Source organism: Cavia porcellus, unplaced genomic scaffold, assembly GCF_034190915.1.
Source record: "Cavia porcellus strain 051 isolate PalLab524CR breed Dunkin Hartley unplaced genomic scaffold, mCavPor4.1 scaffold_8, whole genome shotgun sequence".
Classification (NCBI taxonomy): Eukaryota; Metazoa; Chordata; class Mammalia; order Rodentia; family Caviidae; genus Cavia; species Cavia porcellus.
Genome location: NW_026947491.1, coordinates 57,581,414 through 57,604,942, shown reverse-complemented (window position 1 = coordinate 57,604,942; position 23,529 = coordinate 57,581,414). Strand labels below are relative to the sequence as shown.

Genomic DNA, 23,529 nt, shown 5'->3' with positions numbered 1-23,529 from the left:
TTGTAAGAGGACAATATGTAAACATCAACTAGTGATTTATTAGTTTATTTTTTTCTTTGAAATTATGTATTATATCTACCCATTTACTGCTTTTAGTCTTTCTTTAAATAAAAAAAGATTTAAAAAAATAAATGTTACCTCAATTGATTTCTGTAGACAGCATAGAAAGTAGTTCAGAACTGTATATACGAAGGGAGACAGTACCAACTGTATGCTTGATTGCAATTCTCTATTCATGAAGCTAAATTGCATTTATTGGTCTGTTTTATCAAAACAAAGGAAATTTAGATCTAAAAATTAGTTTATATATATATATTCTGTTTACATTCAGGAACCAGCTATTCTGCCTCTTTCTGAGCAGGCTGTAGGCCATCCTGCAAGTCAGTGATCAAGTTGGGGGAGACAGAGCTTACTGGATTGGTTCCTTGGTTCTTGTGACCAGGTGGGAGCAGGGCAGGGAGGGACAGACAAGAAAAGGAAGAGGGGAATGTCTCAACAGTGTTTCATGCATGTGCTTGGATATAAAATAGCACAACCACCACATTGAGAATCTTTATGCATATATTTTTGTAATCAGTACAGTTCTTCAAAAACAATGACACACACACACACACACACAAACCAAAAAACAGAATACAATGTTTCAAACAGTTACATCCCCATGGTCAACATTACAAAGTAGATTTAGATTATCTAGCAGCTTTTAAAAGAGGATTGAGGTGCAGAGTTGACTCTTGGAAAAAAAGTGCCGAGAGGGTACAGACCTATCTAGAAATAAACTGCTACTTGTTAAGTATTTCTAGTGTTTTCACACAGTGTCCAATACACAGGGAAGATAGCAAATCCATACTGGCCTTTGTACATGCTGTGTGGTAGATGCTACTCATATTTCTTTATTTTGTAAAGTAGGCAAGGCTCAAAATTTGATCAATTCACATTGATTACTTGGTGCAGTGCATGCATGTGTTATTGGTACAGACTGTTTTAACAGGAATTAGGTGGAGTCTAAAATTCTGACAAAGTCATTTTTGTCTTCAAAGGCCTTATCTTTTTCACTTGTTCCATTCAACCAGGACTTACTTATTCCAAACCACATGTCATCTCATCCATCGCTTTCTCAGGAAGACCTATTCTGGGAAACAGAAGAAATACTGACAGGTCACAGCATGTGGTGGCAACACTAAGACAGCAGGCAGACAGCTCCGTCTCATTATCCACCTCCTACATTCAGACCCTCAGGGAGCCAGGGGAGCTGCCTCTAGAGAGGAGAGAACAAAACTCTTTTGAGCCAGATATCCCTCAAGGGAAACATGACCAGTCTGACTCACTAGGATGGGATAAGGGGTGCAATTATGAGGTGAACTCATTCTTATCTTAAAGGTTAACAGATGGAACCATGTCATTTGCTTAGCTTTGGAAAATGCAGCCGGTCTCATCTTGTGGGGGCAGTATGAAAAGTGAGCCCACCTCTAACTCCCACACCCTTCCCAAAAAGCAGGCTGTGGGTGTGGCTGCTCGCTGAGAAGCTGCACACTGACTTCAGATAGCACAGAACTCAAGGCCAAAACTGTAATGGCTTATCAGTCATACTTTCCATCTTCCATTCCTCTAGAGGTAAAAATACCACAAAGAGGATAAAATGGCTTTTCTCAGTGTATATGTCACTTTTCTGTTTTTCTGTTCAAAAAAAAGCCCACACAACCACATTCTATTTTACTATTTTAAAAATGCCTCTCTCATAGTAAAAGTCCCTTCTAAAACTATAGCTTTGGCTTCAAAATTAACAAATCAATTAGTTCAAATCAGTATTGACTGCACTGACAATATTCCTGTAAGCAATGCCAAGGTCTTCCAGAGATGATGATAAAGACGTGAATCTATTCCAATGATGGTGGAAAGAAGACAACTGAAGAGTGAGCCTTTTGTTCAGCCAGAGGACAAATGAATTAAGTGATTTTAAAATGAACTATCTTTTCAGGACAAGGAGGTCAGAGCTGGTTTTATGAAATGCTGTCACAGGATTCTGTACCATATGGAGAAAGGTCCTTTGAAAGTCAAGGGGGGTGGTGGTGTGGGGATGGCTTCCCCGTCTTGGTTTGTACAAGCTCTGTAGTCAGTGCATCTGTCTACAAAGAGCAATAAACCTGCCTGCTGAACTGCAGGAACCGTGGCTGTGTCACATGGGAATATCGGGAGTATTGACCTTGAGTAACTCAAGTGCTACTTCACTTCTGTGTGGCTCAGAGTTCCCAACTGCATAGTGTAGACAAGAGGTGCTATCTCTGACCCACTGGGACCAGGACAGGAGTGGAGTGGGTGAGAGAGAGCTAGAAAGCACAAGGCCTTCTCCGGAGAAAGGCAGTGTTCAAGTAACAAAGTAATCCACTCAAAAAGCACAAAATTCAAGTAACAGAGTCGCAGTGCTGTGTTCTGGCTTTTGGGCAGAGACAATGCACATCTGTCTTAGAGAGCTGGCAGGAAAAAGAGCTGCATGGCTGAGGATACAGAAAAGGCTCTGTGCAGAGCCTATCCAGTCATCTGCACCACCGAGGACCAATGTTCTCCTTGAGAGGAGAGAATGAATCTTGGGAAAAGCTTAGTGGAATTAGCAAGCCATCCACAGCAAGTACTTAATGCATATCCCATTTATGATCTTCAATATGGTTATCAACCTAAATTTCAACAGTTGAAAGTCTTTCTTCATTTTGCAGGTAGAAATAGAAAGTTTTTAAAAAAGCTATCTTGATCTTTTCACCTACATTTTAGCAGAAAAATAAAAATCAATTTGGCAGGGGATATAGTTCAGCGGCACAGTGCCTACTTGGCAAGCATGAGGTCGTGAGTTCAATCCCTGGTACTAAAAATTAATAGATAAATATCAATTCGGTGACAGGTACTGAGGGAAAAATTCACACACGCAAACAATCACCCCACTAACAGTGCAGGAAGAGAAAAACCAGGAATTTTTTGCATCTAAGAAACTTACTTTCTTTTTACAGTTTAAGTTCTAGCAAGCTGGTTTATACATGCTTAAGTAGTAATAACACCAGAGAACTAGAAGGTTTGGGAGGTATTGTTACAGGGATTCTCAAAGGTGCTCAGAACAGAGGGACAGAAGAGCATGTAACAGTCTGGACATAACCTTTTCTAAATATTTCACAAGGAAGAATTGGGAAAACTTCACACTTGAAAACCACAATATTTATTTCTCCTGGAAAAAATAATCCAAGAATCCATTTTATCAAGTAGATGTGAAAACATCTCTAATTTAGCTCCCACTATAGAACTTCCAAATCCTGTTTCAGAGGGCTATTGTTGCTCATCTCTGAACCTCTACTCATGTTCATCAAACAAATGAAACTGCAGCTGGAACTCCCAGGTCCTCGTGCCAAGGTAAGTCCAGCCTCAAAGTCGCCAGGAGACATCATCGTCTCTTAGTGCCACTGCTTCCACTACTGGATTTGCTGAAGCTCCTGCTCATCTGAGGAAAGTGCACAGTTGGAGTTCTTTCTGTAGGGCCATATAATCCCAAATTCCTGGCGGTGGCTGATTTCCGCAGTGGTTTGACACTAGGAAAAGGACTAAAGATGGGTGTTTTTGAATGACTGCCATGGGAAGGTTTGCTGGTAGCTTTATTTTCTCCAGGGGCACTGTATGGCTCTGGAACATTCTGCTGGCAGAGCGGGTGCACCTTGGCTTCGGTTTCAGCAGGGGCATCTCTTTGGTTCAGTTCCAAAGCTTCTAACTTCACCTGAACTGCAGACACATCAACACCAGCATGCCCAAACGCTGGCTCTGGAGACTGCCCTTCAACTGTCCTCATGGTGCCCTCAGAATTACTGCCTTCTCTTTCAGCGGTTGCTGCACAGCTGGAGGAGAAGTCTTCCCCTGTCCCCAGGCTGTTGGTTTTGCAGCCCTCATTCTGCTCCTCTATTAGCCCTATGGTGTCACCACAGCCCAGGTGGCTCTTGGTCCTTGGCATGTTCTTTTTGTGAACTCGGATGTGAGTTCGCCATGGAGAGTTGAGCTTCGTCTTAAGGTCTTCATAGTGGACAGGAGACCCTTTGCCTCCTGCATGGCCAGGAATGTGGATGATTGCATTCTTGGCAGCTCTGTTTGTCATCTTCATCTTCTTCCCTAAAAGAAGGTGGTTTATAACCGGAGAATTGTTTACCTGAGAAGGAAGAATGCTGGTCACTGGCCCTTTGTCTGAAAGAAATATTGAAAGGTTGTTATGAAACATACCACAGAGAAACATGTCCACCTTGAACCACATGAAGATCCCTGTCCCCTCCCATATTCCTGCCCATGTACTCTCACATTCCGGTAGGCCCATGTGACTGAGGACAGCAGAACTGAATTCAACCCTAGCACTGGGAGAACCAAGTCCCCTCTCTTCAAAGAGGACACTAGGAGGGGAATTAAAAGGGAAGAGGGACTCTGACTTCCTTATTATTTTAACGGAAGCCCACACTCCTTAAACATTTGTTTTCATAGAAAGCCTTTGTTTTTTATTGACAGAAACCTCAGAGGTCCGTGTGTGTGTGTGTGTGTGTGTGTGTGTGTGTGTGTGTGTGTGCGTGTGAGAGAGAGAGAGAGAAGGTAGAGAAAGAGAGAGAGGGGAGAGGGAAGGAATAAGGGGAAGAAAGAGGGGGAGAGAGAGAGAGAGGGAGAGAGAGGGGAGAGGGAGAGAGAGAGAGGGAGAAAGGGAGAGAGGGTCTCAATAGGTAGTTTCAGCTTGCCTCGAACTCATGGCAATGCTCCTGTCTCAGCCTCCCAAGTTCTGGGATTACAGGCATGTGCCACCACTCAGGGATCTTATATTCATAAAATTCTTTTGAAAATAAGATGATAGGGCTAGAGATATACCTCAGTGGAATGGTGCTTGCCTGGCAAGTGCAAAGTCTTGAGTTTGATTCCTAGTTCAAAAAAAAAAAAAAAAAAAAAGAAATGACCAACACTATGACCTAGGGCTACCAGCTGTCAACTTCTAAGAAATAAGATAAGAACACACCAAACACATGTTATGAAGTGAGAGACAGCAGAGATGGACAATACTGAGAAACTCAGTGGAATCATACTGCTCAGTCCTAGAACTAAGCATGGAAAACCACTTCTGTGTTCTCAATGGATTTTGGAAGTTAGTTGACAACTGGAAATCACTGTGGTTCTGATGATTTAATGACAAAAAAGGAAGTGTATGTGCAAGTGCTTTAAAATTAAAGTGTTTCCACTATTTAGTTTTTTTGTGACTGTTTTCCTTTTAAAATACATTATTAGCCTATATCAATTTTATAAAAGTCTGAGTATCAATGCAACATTTTCATACATGCATAAATCATCTTTTGATCTATAATGGCTTTTTTAATGATTCAGGATAAAGCCAGAACCTTCAAGAGTTACCTATTTCTCCTGGAAAGTGAAAGTAAATTCAGTTTTTATGTCAGATCAGTCACATGCTCACAAGCCACTTAAAAACATGTCAAATTTACGTCTTGGTTAATTTGGACAAGTATGATTTTCATTAGGATATTTAGTTAGAATAAGAATAATCACTCCCAAATCAGCATATATTCACAATAAAGCAGATTATTCAGAGATTTTCCAAAATAAAAGAAAACATACGCTTGTAAATCCTTGGAAAAGAGCATTTCCAACTGCATTCTAATTGTCTTCTTGGTACACTCCCAGAATACTGCTAACCATCAGTGAGCACAAGCTTTTTAATGTTTTTCCCCCATTTTCCCTGCTCACAACATCTGTTATATTACTCCCAAGTGACTAGTGTATAGTTTAATTTACTAGTGCACAAACAACTAAATTCTACTGTCAAATGCATGAAATTTCTCAAGTCCAAGGATTGTAGGGCTTTCCAAAATTCTACATCATTTGTCAACCCATCTCCACAAGCACACAAAATAAGTATGTGGTTAATACCATTGGTTGACTGGTCCTTGGGCCCTATAAGGAACCCATGAGTTTTTTCTTCTTTATAGCCTAATAAAATACAATTTTAAAATGAGATGTTAAGTGCACTATGATCTCATGCCAGCTGAATTTATGGATGCTGAGCTGCAGTTGGTAATCCTGAGGCCTTCACTGCACAAGCCGAAATCAGGATGAAATTGACTCACACAAAGAGTCCATTACCTGCCCTGATATAGACCTGATGGACCTGCTGCTGCTGCTTCTTTTTAATTCGCGAATACTGCCGCTTCAAAGCATTGATGTCTGTGGTCATGCGTTCCATCATCATGCTGTTGAATGCTGCGTGGTATTCACTTCGACAGGAATTGATGGCTCCTGGACTCAGCTCTGCAATGTTGTTGGATGTCAGACTCTGGTCTTCACTGGCCTCTGCACTCAGGAAAGAGTGACAGGATCAAACAGGAGTTAATTACACTATAACCCAATGTAATACCTTAACCTCCGAGAATTCAAAACCACAAAAATGTCCTCTAGAATTTGTCTAGTACCTATTTGGATTGGCTTCCATATTTTCATATTAGCCTAACTGTGGGTCACAACTGAGCTTTGTTGGTTCACTGATTTTGTTACTTCTGTGTTTATTATATACACATAAGATCAACTGCTTCTAGACAAAATCAATGCCATTTCTGAAATTCCCTTAGAAAAACACCAGATGTCTAAAATTACTGTGCAGATCCTCATACAACTACGTGTGGATTTATAAAAAAAACTGGCAGTTTGTAGACGTTAGACAGTCATGAAAAGTGCACTTTCCTTAAAATAAAAATACTGACACATTTTATAAATGTATGGAGCTTTAGCACACTGTATCACAGGAAATGGATGTTTTTATTCATTTAACCAACATTTCCTGGCTGCTTCCTACATCTGATATGGTTTATGTTCCCGTGACATCAACAACTAGTAGATTCGTCCCTTAAATAAAATTGTGATTACATCCAAGAAAAGAAATTATTACTGTAGTGAGAAATAATTACTGCACAGGACAAAGGGCAGAGGACCAGGCTTCTCAAGTACAATATGTGAATCTGGCCTGGACCCAGCTAAAAGATTAAGGGATTTCAATTATTCAACCTCTGATAATATCCACTGTTCAGATAAAAGCTGAACATCTCAAAAATATACTTCATTTGTTACTAAAATCACTTCTCCCCAGAGAAGAAAATAGAAAGAGGAATGTTACTTTATATAAAATCAATGAGAAAGACTAATGCTCAGATGTATAGAAGTGATGGTGCCATCCCGGAGCACATAATTTCACAGGATACAGGAACAATATCTTGTTATAATGACCCAACACATCCTGATGATCTAAATTTACAGCCTCCAGTTCACCTTTAATCTGTTTTTGGTACTTCTGAAGTTCAGGCACCAGGAGCCCAGTGAAAGGTCCGAGACACCCCACCGCATTAGCAATTGCATCTTCATCCTCTGGCTCATTCTCTTCATCACTATCTCTGACCTTACCACGCCGCCTTGGAAAATAAGAGGAAATAAACAGTCAAAAAATAGCGATATTTTTAAAAAATAATTAATACTGTCACCTGGTTTAAATGTCATAGTTATAAAATTTTAGGACTTATTAAAAGTCTTACATCCTGGCCAAATTCTGCCCCGTTTTTGCCCTACCTAATTCCAGCAGGTAACATTTATTATCAAGTTCTTAGGTATTCTGCAGTTTATCTATGCACAGATAAGCAGATATATCGATATAGCTCTTTATCCTTGATTTGCATAAGTATTAACATATTATGCAAACTCTTACATTTTGCTTTTAACCTTTCCGTATTCATAGAGGTTTCTTACCCTTTTCTATGGTTGTATTTTACTTACATAACTTATATATGGAACCAGGCTATTAATGGTACTTACTTAGTTTCCAACATTATTGTAGATAACACAACAATAGATAACCTTATGTATACTGTGTTTTTTATGTGTAAAAATAAATCTGTGGGATACATCATAAAGATAGAATTGCTGGGGCTGGAGATTTAACCCAGTGGCATAAGCGCCTGCCTTGCAAGCAGGCAGTCATGAGTTCAATCCCCGGTACCGATAAAAATGAAAAAGACAAAAAAAAAAAGGATAGAATTGCTGAGACAAATGATATCTGCATTAGTAATTTTGGTACATACTATTCAGATTGCCTGTCAAATCCTTTAGCAATTAACCTTAATGTATAAGAGTAGGTATTTCCTATAGACTTTTTTATTTGATGGTGCCAAGGATTGAACTCATAACCTTGTGCTTGCCAAGCAGGCACTTATGCCACTGAGCTAAATCCCCAGCCCAAGCTTTTGAATTTTTGCCAATATACAGATAGTAAAACAGAATCTAGTTTTAGGCTACTTTTCAGTACTGATGATGTTGCATTTTTTTATGCTGCTCAGTCCTATTCTTGCATCACTTTTCCATTGGGTGACTATTTCCTCATTGTTTTCTAGGAATTTTGTACATTAAAGATATTGGTTTCTATTTTGTGTATAAGTTAAAAATACTTTTCCACAAATATTTTTTAGTCTGTTTATAGAGGTTCTGTTTCGCTCTGTTTTGGCTTTGTTTAGGTAGAAAATTATTGTTAAGTACTTGAATTTACTATTTTTCCTTTATTTTTATTTTGAATAATTAGTAAGGTTACTCAATTTTTTTTTCACCAGGAATTGAATTCAGGACCTTGAGCTTCTCAGGAAGGCACCATGCCTCTGAGCTACATCTTTGATCCAAAGGCCACTCGATTTCAAAGAACTAGAGGAAGTTTTCCACATTTTTTTTCTATTCATTGTTTCATATTTTCCATTTAATACTTTTACCCATATATGAATATAGAATGTGAAGAATTATTCTTTATAATTAATTCTCATTGGCCCAGTGCTAGTTCCTAAATTATACATTTTTTCACCACTGATTTAATATACTAATTTTTCATTTCTTAAATTGTATATATTTGTCAATTTCTGATCTTTACAGTAATTTAAATTAGTTCATCTGTACTTTTCAACACCAATTCCACATAATTTTAATTATTGAGATTTTAAATAGTTTGTGGGTTTGCTAAACATTCCTTCAATTTATGTTCCAAACTTCTTTGGAAAGAATTTTGGTTTTTGTTTTAGGGACGTTTTAGGATTTTGTTTTGTTTTTTAAAATCTCCCTTAAGTTTAAATCAAGACATTTGGAAAAGTTATTCAGCTCTTAGGTACCAAATTACTTTGCACATATTTCTAGGGCTTAATACGTACTAACTTACAATAATAATCAAGACATTAACTCTTCCCTCATGAAAACAACAAGGAAAAAGAAAATCTTACCCAGAAACCGAGGTGGCTTTCACAGCAGCTGGAAATGGTGTGATGTTGTAGGTGTACTTTTCCCTCAACTCTGCCAGTTGTGGAAAAGGGAATGGAGCCATTGAATACACAGTCTGAAAAACAAAAGTAACATCAAGTCTGAAAAAGGAGCCCTAAACCACTCTTATCCACCTCAAAAGATAATTAAAGTGCATAACGTTGAGGCGAAGAGACAGATACACAGCAATTGAGAAAAATTCCATACACTTTAAAGACAAAAATAACATTGAAGATTGAGCATCCCTAAAGCAAAATCCAGGATGCTTCAAAATCCAAAATTTTTGAACACTCATATGATGCCAAAAATAGAAAACTGCACACCTGACCTCATGGAAGAGATCACACTCAAAAATCAAGTGTATTAGAGATACTCTTTAAAGTTACCATCAGGCTATTTTTCCATAAGGTGTGCATGAAACATAAGTGAATTTCATTTTAGATCTGGGTCCTATTTTCAAGATTTCTCATTGCATATAGGTAAACATCCTAAAATCCTAGCTCTGAATGACTTCTGGTCCAAGGTCTTCAGATAAAAGATACCAAATCTGTACAAACATAACAGGGAATCCTCAATCAATGCCCAGTTTAACATGACTGGGCTAATGAAACAGTCTGGCTTGTCCCAGTCATTTGAAAGATGGGGGAACTCAGAAATCCACAATGCCTGTCACCAGTCTAACGAACAGTCCACAAGTGTCCCTCAAATATAGTCCTTGTTTTTCAGTGTCTCACTGATTTTTACAGACATTTGTGTCAGCTTTCTGAATAACACTCTCTCATGGATGATCTTGTGATCAACTGTTAAGTTTTCTCCAAAGATATCGCCTTTCTACATGTCTGTAAATGAATTCTAAGTGAAAATCGTTTGCTGTTATTTTTAAAGGAAAAGAAAAAAGTGACAAGGTGTAAAGCACAGGCTGTCAAAAGACATAATTAAAACAGGGAAAGCATCTGCACTTAACACTAACACTTCAAAACCATGTATGAATTCATCAGTTAGAAGAGAATAATCCTGCTTGCTCTTTTGTGTTTATAAAAATTTAATAGCCCCAAACAAATTCCTACAATCCTTCAGTTTCTTGCTGACTAGAAATGCATACTAATCATACTCTCATTTTGTCTGTGAAGCCAATTAATTATCCTAACAGTTTTTTGGGAAAATACTTTTAAATGGTATTTTTTTCTCTTAGCAGAACTGTGTCTCTGAAGGCTTAAGACATCTAATATGTGCAGGGATAGGACCAGGAGGGCTCTGCAGGGACTCTTCAGTCACTTTGCAGGTCAACATCACCACTGTGACAATCCAGCCCAACTCTGATTCTATAACATCCTGAACATTTATCTGACTGTCCCCAACTTCGTAATAGTTTCTTTTTGGGGAGGAGGGTCTTTTTGAGACAGGGTCTTGCTATGAAGTTCAGGCTGGCCTTGAGCTCACTTTGTAGCCCAGGCTGGTCTCAAAGTTGCCAAGAGTGTGCCATCATGCCCAGCTTTCTCACTTACCATACCACTTACCACTTTACCATACCACCACAAAATTCCAAGCAAGTATTGGCTAATACTTGCCAATTCCTTTCCTTCAATTCCTCATGCTTATGGAAACAAAGCTACAGTTCACAGGGACCACAGATCGTCACCTCTGAGCTGTCTTATCACATATGCTACATACTTGAGTAAACCCCAAATGCTGAGAACCAGTATAAATTTACTAACACTAAAGTGTGCCTCCAACTCACAAAAAGAAACATCCTGTGACTCTCAATAGCCTGAAGGGTGAAATTACATCGATTTCCACTCCTCCTGACTTCCTTTTCCCCACCCGAAAAACGAAAGGTGTGAAAGTCCAGGGTCATAGCCACTTCTGAGAGGAGAGAAGCTCGTAAGATCAGAAAGAAGAGTATGAGTGTGTTCACTCATAGTGTTAATATTTTATTTCTTTAGCTTCATGGTGGTTATAGAGGTTTTGTTATGCCGTTCTTTAAGAATTTTATTTATTTACTTGTTTGTTTATTTGTACTGGGAGTCAAACTCAAGACTTCACGCCTTGAGGCAGGCGCTGTGCCACTGAGCTATATCCGTCAGCCTTGGTATGCTACTCAATAAATTCTGTATGCCTGAAACACTTCATATAACTTTATTAATAATGTTGTCAGAGTGAACTCTCATGCTCTGAGTCTGCAAAGCTATCCAGTGGCTGCCTTGCTATCACTGCAGATTTCTTCTCTCCTTCCTATGACCAGTCTTAGCCGTACCACACCCTTTGGAGGGGAAGGAAAAAACTTTAGAAACAAACCTCAGTTCCTCTCCTGAATCGGCAGCATGGGCTCGAATGGATTGACCATCATACATGGAATGTGATTCCACAGCTGGACCAAGAGTCAACCCATTCCCTCACTCATGTGATTTCTTTTTTCTTAACAGTTGAATAACTTGGTTCAGACATTTAAGAAAACCATATGATTTGGATCAACTTTTAAAAATGAGAAAACAAAACAATGAGACTACTAATGCTAGCAATTTAAAAATTCCTTATAAGTAAGATGTCTCACTAAAGACAAAAACATGGAGTGTCCAGCAGAAGATGCACCTGTGTTTTAGATTTGCTGGTTTTGAAACAAGGCATTCAGATAATTTCTTTGTCCCAGCTTTGCAATGGAAGAATGAGAAGCACCCTCGTCCCTTTTTACTCCATTCTTTCCTAGAGCAGACAGCCTGGGCTCTAAGCACACTCAACTTAAGACCCCGATGAGACAGAAAGAGAAAACAAAAAAGCAAGAGAGAGCAAGAGATGGTGAGGGAGGGAGGGAGGGAGGGAGGAAGAGAGAGAGAGAGAGAGAAAGAGAGAGAGAGAGAGAGAGAGAGAGAGAGAGAAAGAGAGAGAGAGAGAGGAAGGGAGGAGACGGCAGGGGAGGTGGGGGCTAGCTCCCTTTTCTACTTCAGGTCTTCTTTCCTCTGTTGTTTACTTGTGGCTAGTCCTTCAAAGAAGCAATCAGTATTTCTGAAACAAACTTGTTTATCGTTCTTCTTTGCTTATATTCATTCACTTATTCAAAGATCTCACATGTCTGAAGCACATTTGTTCTATGTAATTTAAGTATCCCTAGTTCACCATGACAGCACTCTGGGTACATAAAAACCTCTAGGCTTCCAACTTACAAACTGGAGATTTATAACAGATTCCAAGAAAGAAATTTTACTAAGCTCTTAGCGCCAAAATGGTACAGTAATAGAATCTTAGGGTTCCAAAGGAATTTAAACATAATTTAGCTCAACCTCTCTCCCACGCAAGAGCCTTTTCAAGCACATCTCTAACAGATGGCCTCAAAGGCGCTGCCTAAACACTTACAGCTATGGGCACACACTATTCTGCAGGGCAGATGGATTCAATTTTTGACTGAACTAATTAATCAAACATTGTCCTTGCATTGGACAAGCATCCACCTCCTTGAAATTTCCAACTCATCACTGATGGAAAACTGAAGAATTGGGTCCAAGGGCAGCTCCTGTCCCATGGCACATAACAGCTGCTTCCAGAAAACAGTAAACTGTGCTTTTAAGGCACATGTGATCCTTCTCATAGAAACTTACAAATTTTTCTCAATATTGCCCTCAAGGAATTTATCAAAGATGTCAAAGATCCTGCTGAAGTCCAGATACACTACCTCATCAGTGTTCCAATTTCCTACTTAACACTGCTGGTTTTTAAAAGCAAAAATTGGCCTCTATTAATTAGAAGAGTTATGTGATTCATAGCGAGCAGCACCGTATATTATTAACTTGTGTATGTCACTCAGAAGACAGAGAATCAGGAAAAACTGAAGAGGAGAGCCCTTTCATCTCATCAGCTTGAAAGTACAGACTTTACATTCAGCCCACATTTTTCATCTGGAGTCATTTCAAGTTTGTTGACAGATTTATGGTCCACCATAGCCAGAATACAGTCACTGAATTGTTTTTTTTTTTTTTTTTTAAGAATGAATTTGGAAAACAGTGGTTTAAAATGGCATTCACAATTTCTAGTATTCTAGATGCCAAAGAAAATGACAAGTCTATTTACTATCTGCAATTCCAACATACATTTAAATAGACATTTATATTTAGGCGCTGTTGAAAAGGATTTATATTTTTTTTTTCATTACTGGCACGTTTTACAAGAAACAAAAATATACATTGTAAGAAAATTAGGCTTAGTTCATCTTCATCCAGATGTTTTCCTTGACACACTTTAGAAATGCTACTAAAATGGCATCTAACTAATTATCCCACAGCCCATAATTCTCTCTCTAGAATTCTCTTAAAGCAGGGTAAAGAAGTCGTTCTTCTTCCTGATATCTAATTAGAAACTCCTGGAGAACAAAGATAGTAACCAACATCTCATTAATTCTTTTTGCATTGTTTAAATTCTAAGTGAACTGAGATGTTCCTTATTCTTCTAAGGAGGATTCCTTCTTTTAGAAAGACATCATTGAGTAAGGTGGAAAAGTACATTGCTCAGTGGGGAAAAGCATTACCCCAGGAGTCCTGGACATAGGTCTCAGTCCTGGGTCAGCTACTAGATAACTAAGAAACTGGAAGGATGCTCACTTCCAAGTCTGAGTTTCCTGTCTGTAAAGTGATAGAACTAGATGAGTTGACATTTAAGCTTTTTTAAAGCCAGTTTCTCTAACTGATGTAAAAGCACCTGTATCAGACATACCCATGGCCCAAATATCTACATTTCTGTATACTCCAGAAATATTATACACAGCTTGAACACCAATGCCTGAAAATCAAATGTTTTAAGATTCTGCATATTTACTGAGCAAGCAGTTATATTTTTAGCACTCTGTTGGGTGTTATAGAAAAAGTAATATGAAGCCCCTTTCATCAAGAAACTTGGGTCTTCTCAGAGAGAAAAAATTAACATACTTTGAAATTACAAAACAACATCACCAAATCATCTGCAGTTAGCATTAAGCCAGCTGTTGAAAATCTTTAGTCAGGCAGAGGCATTGTCAGTGAGGGCGGAGACAACGGAGGATGTAGGGGTGAGCAGGGACCGGGTGGGCACCTGGGGTTCTCACTGATACACCACTGGAGAGCACCAGGGCTAACAGCCCTGGGCAGGAAAAGAGCTATGGCCAGCAGGCTAAATTCCAGTTACGAAGCAGCAAGGGACACCTTTGGGTTAAGGAACAGGACAGCCAGAGAACACCTCCAGTGCATCCTGAAAACAAGCTCACCTGCTCCCCACAGTAAACCTCCTCTTACTCCCAAGCCAGACGTTTTCAGGTTTTCCTCAGCCCCCATTCCTTCTCCCACACCGGTGTATCCGGTTTCCATGACCACATCCAGTCAATTTCATTTTCTAAATATTGTCTCTGTCCTGTTGTTTACCCCTCACAGCCTCCTCACAGGCCTTCCTGCTGTCGGGCTGGACCTTTTCAGGCCCATGCTCCACAGAGCTGCCCCGCACAGCGGATATAAAATACCACTCAAGCCGAGTCTGGTAGCACACATCTGTAATCCCAGCATGTGGGAGACTGAGGCAGGATTCCAAGTTTGCGGCCAGCTTGAGCTGTACAGTGAGACCCTATTGCAAACAAAACAAAACACCACCTACAACATTTTCATCTTAAAAATATTTCAGATCCACAAGCTCCTCTTTTTTTCTTTCGAAGGGTCCACAGAAGCCCTAGAACACAGTTTCATAACCACAGCCCTAAGATCAAATCCAACCTGCCTCCAGTGGGCTTCAATCTTCCCTAACCCAAGCCCTGAGAGCCAGACTCCTTAGGGTGTCACTCACACACTTTACAGCATCCCGTCACTATGCCTGCACTCCAGCCGTCCCTTCACCACCAGCCACTGTCCCTGTGTGCTCTGCACCAGTGCCTCCAGCAAATATCCACATGCATGTGCATGCACACACATGGAGCCCCGGCAACTCCTATTCAGTTTTAAAGATAGAAACAGACATTAACTCCCTCCATGGAAACTTTCCATACTTCTCTCCATCCTGCCCCTCTCTCCCTGCCTCTTAGGCATTAGGTCCTCTTTCCACCTCGGCCCCCAGCACTTCCCTTCCTCTGTACATCCCACTCTGTGTTATGGGGAACTGTGAGCCCGCTGGGGGAAGGACTCATATCTTCTTCCCATGTGTATCCCCAGAATCTGGTTCAGCACCTGACATTTGCAGACGCTCAATAAATATTTGGAGAAGTTAATATAGATCCTAGAAAACAAAGCTGAGACATTTTATTTCTAGTACTAACAGAAGGCTTCCTTACATGGCACAATGAAAGGACCAAAGCAACAGTGTGCACAATGGCTGCCCCATCGGGATACTGACAGTATTAGGGAAGGGACAAGGAGGGAGGGCTGCCACCTGAAAGCTTCATGTAAATCAGCAAACACCGACTGAAAAAGAACAGGCAGAAAACTAACCAGAGACTCTCAATGGAAGTTTGCTTGCTGAATAAACTTAACGAGCTAGTCTCATAAAGACAAAGTCCGAAGGGCAACCTCTGCCCTCGAGGAAATTGCACTTTCACTGAGAGAATAAAATGAAGTACTGAATTGAGATAGAATATGACGACAGTGCTCAAGATATGACAAATAAAATATTCAGTGAAATGGAAGATGATTTTAGTTAAGATCATGAGAGAAGTCTGATGAAGGAGATAGTATCTGAACTGAAATTTTCCCAAGGAAGGTATTTAAAGGTAGAAGCTTGCTGAGAGCGCAGAGTATAAAGGAGATGTGTTTCTAGGTGTTTCTTCAAGCACGGAAGACAGTTTAGCTTGATAAGACTGGGACAAGGGTATGGGAGGAGGAACAGGAGCTACGGTTGGAAATGGAGATCAAAATGCAGTCAGAAGCACTATGTGGTTAGCTGAGAAATCCATGCTGCTTTGTACATAGGGAGGAGCCACGGGACTTTCATCTAGGAGGGACACGGTTGCTCTCTCAGAGTCCTACTTTGGGCATATAATTCTGGCAGTTCAGCAAGATATGCGGAAAATGCCAGGCAAATATGTAGGGCATGGAATTTTGCTTAGTGTAAGGCACTTCTCTCCAGGAGAGTATGCATGGAAACAATGACGACCCAGGAACTGCAGGAAGACTAGAACATAAATGCAGAGTCAGAAAACTTCCTCCCTTGAGACAGACTAGAAGGAAGAAGAGATGACAACACAAAGGAACATGGAAACAACGAGAAAGCTCTGGAAAGTTATGCCAGGTGGTTTTTCTTGAGACAACAGATTCTGAAGAGCAGCCAGGAATACCAGAAAGTAAGTGAAAGAATGAAGATCCTCCCCGCTTCTCAAGCCCCAAATCAGTACCTGAACCCTAGTTTTCGAGTTTGTTTTGACTGGACCGTAGCACTCAAAAATGACCTCAGGCATGAAACCCAGCATAAAGGTGAAGAAAAAGGAAAGAGATATCCCAGAAAAAGAAGTGGTCAAAGGTGTTAAAGGAGAATAAGGGCAAAATTATGTCTCAGAACCTAAAGGAAGGGTGGGCATGGCCGCCCATGCTTGTAATCCCAGCACTCCGGAGGCTGAGACAGGAGGATTGCTAGGAGGTCAAGGCCAGCCTGAGCTACATAAGCAAGTTCAAGGTCAGCCTGCATTACATAGCAAGACCCTGCCTCAAACAAACAAACGAATCAATGGAAAACAGAGTATTCATAAGTCTGCCATCTTTTTTTAATGGTCACTGTCAATTTCAGTGACTTGTTGAATATGATCTTGAGATATAGTAAAATCCCACAAAATAACAAAACTCTTCAAGTCTTCCAACTGAAATTTGTGATTTTTAGTAACCTGAGTTGAAAATAAATCAAAAGGCTGATTAAAATAATCTCCTCTTTTATCCTCAATAATTTCTTCCCAAAAATAATTGTTTTATCCCATAACTCTCTCTTTAAGGAAATTAACAATCAGATTGAGAATAAGCATCAAGTGATTTTATCCTTTATTTTTAGTTTATTTTTATCTTAGGCTTCATGATTTTTAAGCAACATAATTTGATAGAGAGTCCCCACCTGGGCATGATGGCACACACATGTAATCCCAGAACTCGGAAGGCTGATGCAGGAGAATTTCCAAGAGTTCAAGGCCAGGCTAGGCTACCTGGAGAGTTTAGGGCCAGTGCCAGCCTGAACTACAAAATGAGACCCTGGAAAAAAGAAGGTAAGTACCCAGACCTGCCACATCTAGTTTAGACACGCTGCCCACTCACCTGCATGAGTTCATGGCTTTGTAGAAGGTCATTCTCCAGCATCTCCTGGGTAAGGTGCCCCATAGTGCTATAGAATTCATCTGCGGTTTCACAGCATTCTATCTGCCTAGATGAAGAAAGGACAGAGAAAGGATTTGTTTAGGGCGCTCATGTTGTATAACACGTACATGCTGTAAGTATGAGTTGTGCTGTTTCCTGCCATCAAATCAATCAAGGTGGCAATCAATAAAAATCAAACTCCTGGTCACATTCACATATAGCATGCTATATCTGGAGAAAAGATCAAAATACTAAAAGCAAGCTAGGAGCAATGGTGCACATCTATAGTCCTATTCAGGAGGCTGAGCAGAGAAAGGGTTGATTGAACCCCCAGAGTTCAAGCAGCCTAGGGAACACTGCGATCTTATCTCAAAATGAACAAAGTAACTTGGAGATACTTGTTACAGAATGATTTCCCATTTTCCCCACGTAGCTCTCCCAGCCTCATAGTTCCACTGTGGTATCTTTATTCTTTCCACGCACACATTAAATACATCAGAATACCAACCACTGAACAGTAATCACATGCAAAGAATTGGCTACCAAAGAACAATTATCCCCCACAGTGAACCTGCTGGTCTTAATCCAAAGTGATATCATTAGAAGACTGAAATCAGACCACAGTTGAATTAAAAGGTGAAAAATACAAGAACCTTATTTGCATATATCATCAATTCACAGAATGTTTTCACAGGCAGAACTTTCTGAGTTCTTCTCCAGGAAAAATCTATCATCCGGTAACACTGTTAGACAGGTTTGACTTTAACCTCTCCTTTAAAGGAGGTTAAAAAAAAAAAAAAAAAGAAAGACTCCAAATAAAAGAGCACTAAGTATTTCTGCTTCCTCTATCACAATATTGTTTGCATAGGACATTTCTGTTTACCAACCAACCATAAAATATATGCTTTGACATTCACATTAGCTGGGTGATTTTTCAGTCATCCAAAAATAACATGGTGATGGAAAAACCTCTGGCTCCAAAATGTTTCTCAAACTCCAGTGCCACAATCATGTAAACAAATACAAGAAATAAAGAACTGAAGTATTAATAAAAAAAAATACAGTACAGCATGCAGAAGTAAATTAAAAGTGGTTACATTTACACCAAGGGGTGAAGAAGAGAAAAAATACTTGAGACAAGTTTTGAAAATTGCTCTTCAGGATGCAAGGAAGGAAAAGACACAGATGCAGACAACAGCTGACTTGTACTGGGCCAGCAAGTAGCTCCACAAGGCCTGTGAGGAATCACTGCCCAGCCAGAGGGAGCCAATGAGAGCTGAGGTTAGAGAGCTGCAGAGAGCAGATCACAACGGCCTCATCTACTAGCAGAGCCATGGCAGAACCAGGGCTGGAAAGGCTGTGCTCTTGGCAAGATCACTGGGAAGGTGACAGACTGGCATTTGGGGTGAAGAGTGACTGGCATTGGCATCCGCCCAGGAGACTGGTGGAACACATCTCTCCAGAGGTCTGGGTGGACCACTACACAGCCTTGGGGTCCATGTCTGTTCCTCATTCTTCCTCTCTGACATTGCTTCCATGCTGTGCTTCCCAGCTGCCATGAACTGAGCAGCTTTACTCCTCCAAAGCCTTCCACCACGCAGTTTCTGTCTTGGAATCTGCCAGCCACCACACGAATCTACTTAAAATATCAGCCAAATCAAACCGTTCCTTTTTAAGTGAGTGTCCAGCAATAGGAAAGCAGATAAATACACATGGCAAGAGTGGGGAACAATCAGGAGACCGGAGAGCACACACCACGATAGCGCAGGTATGAAGCAACAAAGCCATATGCCCAAAGAGTAGAACACGTAAGGGAAAAGGACATGTAAAATATGTTAGTGAAGAACTCACGGTCTACAACTCACAGTCCAGCGAAAGGAAGAAATTCCGAGCTGCAGATGTAAGGTGAATGAAGAGATCCCAGGTATAAGCACATGTAAGGTGCTTATATTATTCAGGCATACAACAATTAGAGATTATCTACATGATGCTTATGGTTTTCTAATAGAATTTTTGTGGGGACTATAACAACTTGGTGAAGAAAACAAGAAGTGAAACTCTAGGAATCAGGAAGGAGACGACAGAAAAACCGGAAGCTACGGAGAAGCTGGAGAAACTGAGTAGGAAGCAGAGAAAAGAACAAAGCAGTGAGAAAGGCTAACCCCAGATCCCAGGGAAGAGGACCTGCCTTCAGTAACACAAGGCAGAAGGGCAGCAGCTCCAGAGAGAAACAATGGGCCAGCAGCACTAGCCCCGAGACAAGCCCATGGTTATTACACACTGCAACAACAGTGTGGGGTTTTGCTCTCAAAGTGACTACTTCTGTGTGGAAGGCTACATTGGAGAGGAAATCCAGTGTAGCACCCACCATGTTTGAGAGTGTTTAATCAAGATCCATTTGGGGACAGGGTTATCTGTTTCAGATTGAGAGAAAAACAGAAAAATCTACACTTCAACATTTCTAGTCTCACCCTATCACCAAGATTTGGTGGAAGATGGCCACAAAAGACAGTCATGAAGAGGGTGCAAGCTAGACATAGAGTCCCTGAGAAGTTTAAGCTCAGGCTGGAAAGGCCATGAGGATCCTGGTCTGTGTGGTGAAAAGCCAGGACACTCCTGTGGTTTTAAGAGGAGGCTGGGTCTGCAAGCGCTGGCAGTAAGTCCAGATTCCCTGCCCCCGCCACACTGCCTACACCCAGCACGCATTCAGGGATCTGTCTGCTTGCTCCATCGGCCAGTGTAAACAAGGACACACCTCGGTAGGGATGGTTGCCATGGTCAGGGTGTATGAACAAGGGCGGGGCACTTCACAAACACACAGGCCACAGATAGGCAGAGAAAGCTGTGACGGGACACACCGGGGAACAGGGAGTAGCTACAGTGAATTCTAACCACACGGTGGACATCACTGACCAACCACAGCCAGGAAAGGCAGGGCAGGATTCAGCACTGACGCAAAGTGTGTCTTAGCAGAGCTTCACAGTCCCTCCCCGAGACCTTGGAAAGAAGCCACTCATTGAAAATCACAGAGAAATTATTTTTGCACTCCTCTCTCTATCTTCACTGGATTTTAAGCATTTAAAGTTTTATTGTTCTCTTTATTTGGCTATTTTTCTTGTTTGTTCTTTTTTGTTACCTTTATCTAATTCTGTCAGTTTTATTTTATTTAATACAATCCTTTATCTTACTTTACTCCTTCTAATATTCCTTTTATTTTTCAAACTTTCTTTCATTTTCCCTTTCCATTTCTTTGATCTTTAACAGTATTACTAAGTTTTATTAATCTTTAAATATTTAATTGTCTCTATTATTGAATCCTCTTATATGTTAATGGTGGTATAGTTGGTGCATTGAGTAGTTACTTCCTATATGTCAATATTTGGTGTATTTTGTGTGTATGTTATAATTACAGATCTCCTCTGAAGCTAAGGGATGTACAATGGTAGCTTCTATTGGCTCTTGTCAATATCCAGTTTGTCTTTGATCCTGCTCTTGCCAGGGTGGCATAGTTGTTCCTTAACTGATTTTTACTGTATACCAATATCTTGTTTGTCTTTGTGCCATTAACAATGCTGCAATTCATTTCCAAAGAGTTGGATGCTGAGCCAGTTACACTGCAACTTCCCCTTCCCTCCCGAAATTGATAGTGGTGGTCAGATCTTGGAACAGAAGCCAAGGCCTATGCTAGTCACACCTGCAGTGCATCACTGGAAAGCAGACACCAACCAAAAAGAACTTCACACTGGGAAATATCTTTGTCCAATATTACTGACCTCAATCAACAGAAAACAACAAAATGCCTCCCAAAACTCACAACTCCTCCAAAGTTAATTCATGGGACAGTGATAGGGAGGAAATCAAAATCCAAGCAGCTGAATTACATGAAATGATAAAAGAGGAGACCAAAAACAAATCAATAAGTTACTCAACAAGCTCCAAGATGATACAATTAACAGATATTGAATTTAATAACAAAGTGATGAGTTAGCTTATAGAAGAAGACACTAATAAAAAGATAGCTGAGCTAAATAAAATTAAACGAAATATCAATTACCAATTTAGCAAAGAATTAGAGTCCATAAAAAGGTACCAAATTAGAATGGCAAGAGATAAAAAATATTTTAAAATATGTGCAGCAGAAGTAACCAACACAAGAGCAGTATCAGAACTAGACAGTAGGACTGATGTTGGTGACCATACACCAGAGATATCTCTTTTTTTTTAAGAGAAAAAAAAAACAGCAGTAAAAGTGTACATTGTCATCCTAGAAACAGTTGTCCAAATTACAAAATTAAAGCATTCAAAGTGGACATTCATATAGTGAGACTGCAGACAGTTCTGTTCAATGATCCAACAGAAACTCAGGAATATGGTTTTCTATCCTACACCCTTAAATATACATGCTGTTATGTCCTTTAGGCCACTTTCTTTTCCTCACACCAGAGATATCTTAAGAACAACAAGAGAAAATATGGAAATGGATCAAAAAGTCGCTACATGATACAAAGAAAACCAATCTAAGATTAACTAGAATGAAAAAAAAAAACAGAAGATAGCACAAATGGCAGTAAAAGAAACAAAAAACGTATTTGCATAAATAGCAAAAAACCTTCTAAGTATGTGGAAACAATGTAACATACTGGCAAGTGAAGCTGTAGCCACAGCAACCAATCAAGAAAAAGAAACAAAAGGAATACATATATGAAAGGTATATAAACACTATGGGAAGAAGTCAAACTTTTCTTATTCATGAATGACATGATCCTTTACATAAAAGACAAAAGTTTTCACCAAAAGACACCTACAACTAATAAACAAATTCAGTAAGACAACAGGATGCAAAATCAACACAAAAAAATCAGTAGCATTCTTACCCATTAATAATGAACAAAATTAAGAAACCAGTACCATTCATAATAGCATCAAGAAAAATTAAATTCTTAGGAATTAACCTACCAAAGTGAAAGACCTCTATAACAAGAACCATAGTGCTGGAGCTGGAGATTTAGCTCAGCAGCATAAATGCCTGCCTTGCAAGCAGGCAGTCGTGAGTTCGATCCCCGGTACCGATAAAAAGGAAAAAGACAAAAAAAAAAAAAAAAAAAAGAACCATAGCGCTGTGAAAAAGGAGATGAAGAGGATACTAGAAAATGAAAAGATGCCCCCTGTTCCTGGGAAGGCAGAAACAACATTGTCAAATGGTCTACTTCCAAACTGATACACAAGCTTTCAGGCAATCCCAATCAAAATGCCAGTAGCATTACCCTAGAACCAGAAAAACACCTAAAATGTAGATCGCCCCAGAAGAGATCCAGAACAGCCAAAGCAATCCTGGGCAACAAGAGCAAAGCAGGAGGCATCACAATTCCAACTTTCAAGTTATATTATGAAGCTATGGTAATAAATGCAAACACACTAGCACAAAAATAGCAGCACAACTCGTAATAGGTAAGTCCTGGAAGAGGCCTATGTGTCCATCAGGGGATGAATAAGAAAATATGGCATTTATACACAATGGAATAGTACTCTGATACAAAAAAGGATAAATCTAAGTCATTTGTGGGAAAATAAATGCACCCAGACCATAATATTGAGGAAATAAATCAGATACAGAAGTTTAAATATCACATGATTTCTCTTATATAAGAAATCAAAAGTGCAATATAAAGAGCAAAATAAAAGATAATAGGAAACAGGGAGATAGATGTTTTGCAAATGTGAAGGAGACCAAGAGTAGGAGAGAAGGGAGGAGACAGGGACATAAAAAGAATTAAACTGTGTTATATACATGTATCACACCCCTATGATGAATGCAATCATTATGTGCTACACACATATAGTAATAAAAATTAAAAATTTAATGATATGAAACATTCGAAATCCTCAACTTAAGAGTAGCTGCATATTATCAATAAACTTGCAC

The 23,529-nt window shown here is 39.8% G+C and overlaps 1 protein-coding gene across 7 annotated transcripts in view; it reads right to left on the bottom strand.

Annotated features, from left to right (window-relative positions):
- Positions 1-543: 543 nt before the first annotated feature.
- Tbc1d30 (TBC1 domain family member 30) overlaps positions 544-23,529 on the bottom strand; it is an 80,093-nt gene continuing 57,107 nt past the window's right edge. For 2 of the 7 annotated variants that reach the window (XM_063255072.1, XM_063255076.1), the window contains 6 exons: positions 17,568-17,673; positions 9,303-9,415; positions 7,327-7,466; positions 6,151-6,357; positions 5,938-5,997; positions 544-4,209 (listed from right to left, as the gene is read on the bottom strand). In XM_063255072.1, coding sequence (XP_063111142.1) covers positions 3,425-4,209; positions 5,938-5,997; positions 6,151-6,357; positions 7,327-7,466; positions 9,303-9,415; positions 17,568-17,673 — 1,411 coding nt within the window. In that variant the 3' untranslated portion in view covers positions 544-3,424. The remainder of the gene's footprint in view (positions 4,210-5,937; positions 5,998-6,150; positions 6,358-7,326; positions 7,467-9,302; positions 9,416-17,567; positions 17,674-23,529) is intronic. The other 5 variants (XM_063255073.1, XM_063255077.1, XM_063255075.1 and 2 more) reach the window with 3 other exon arrangements.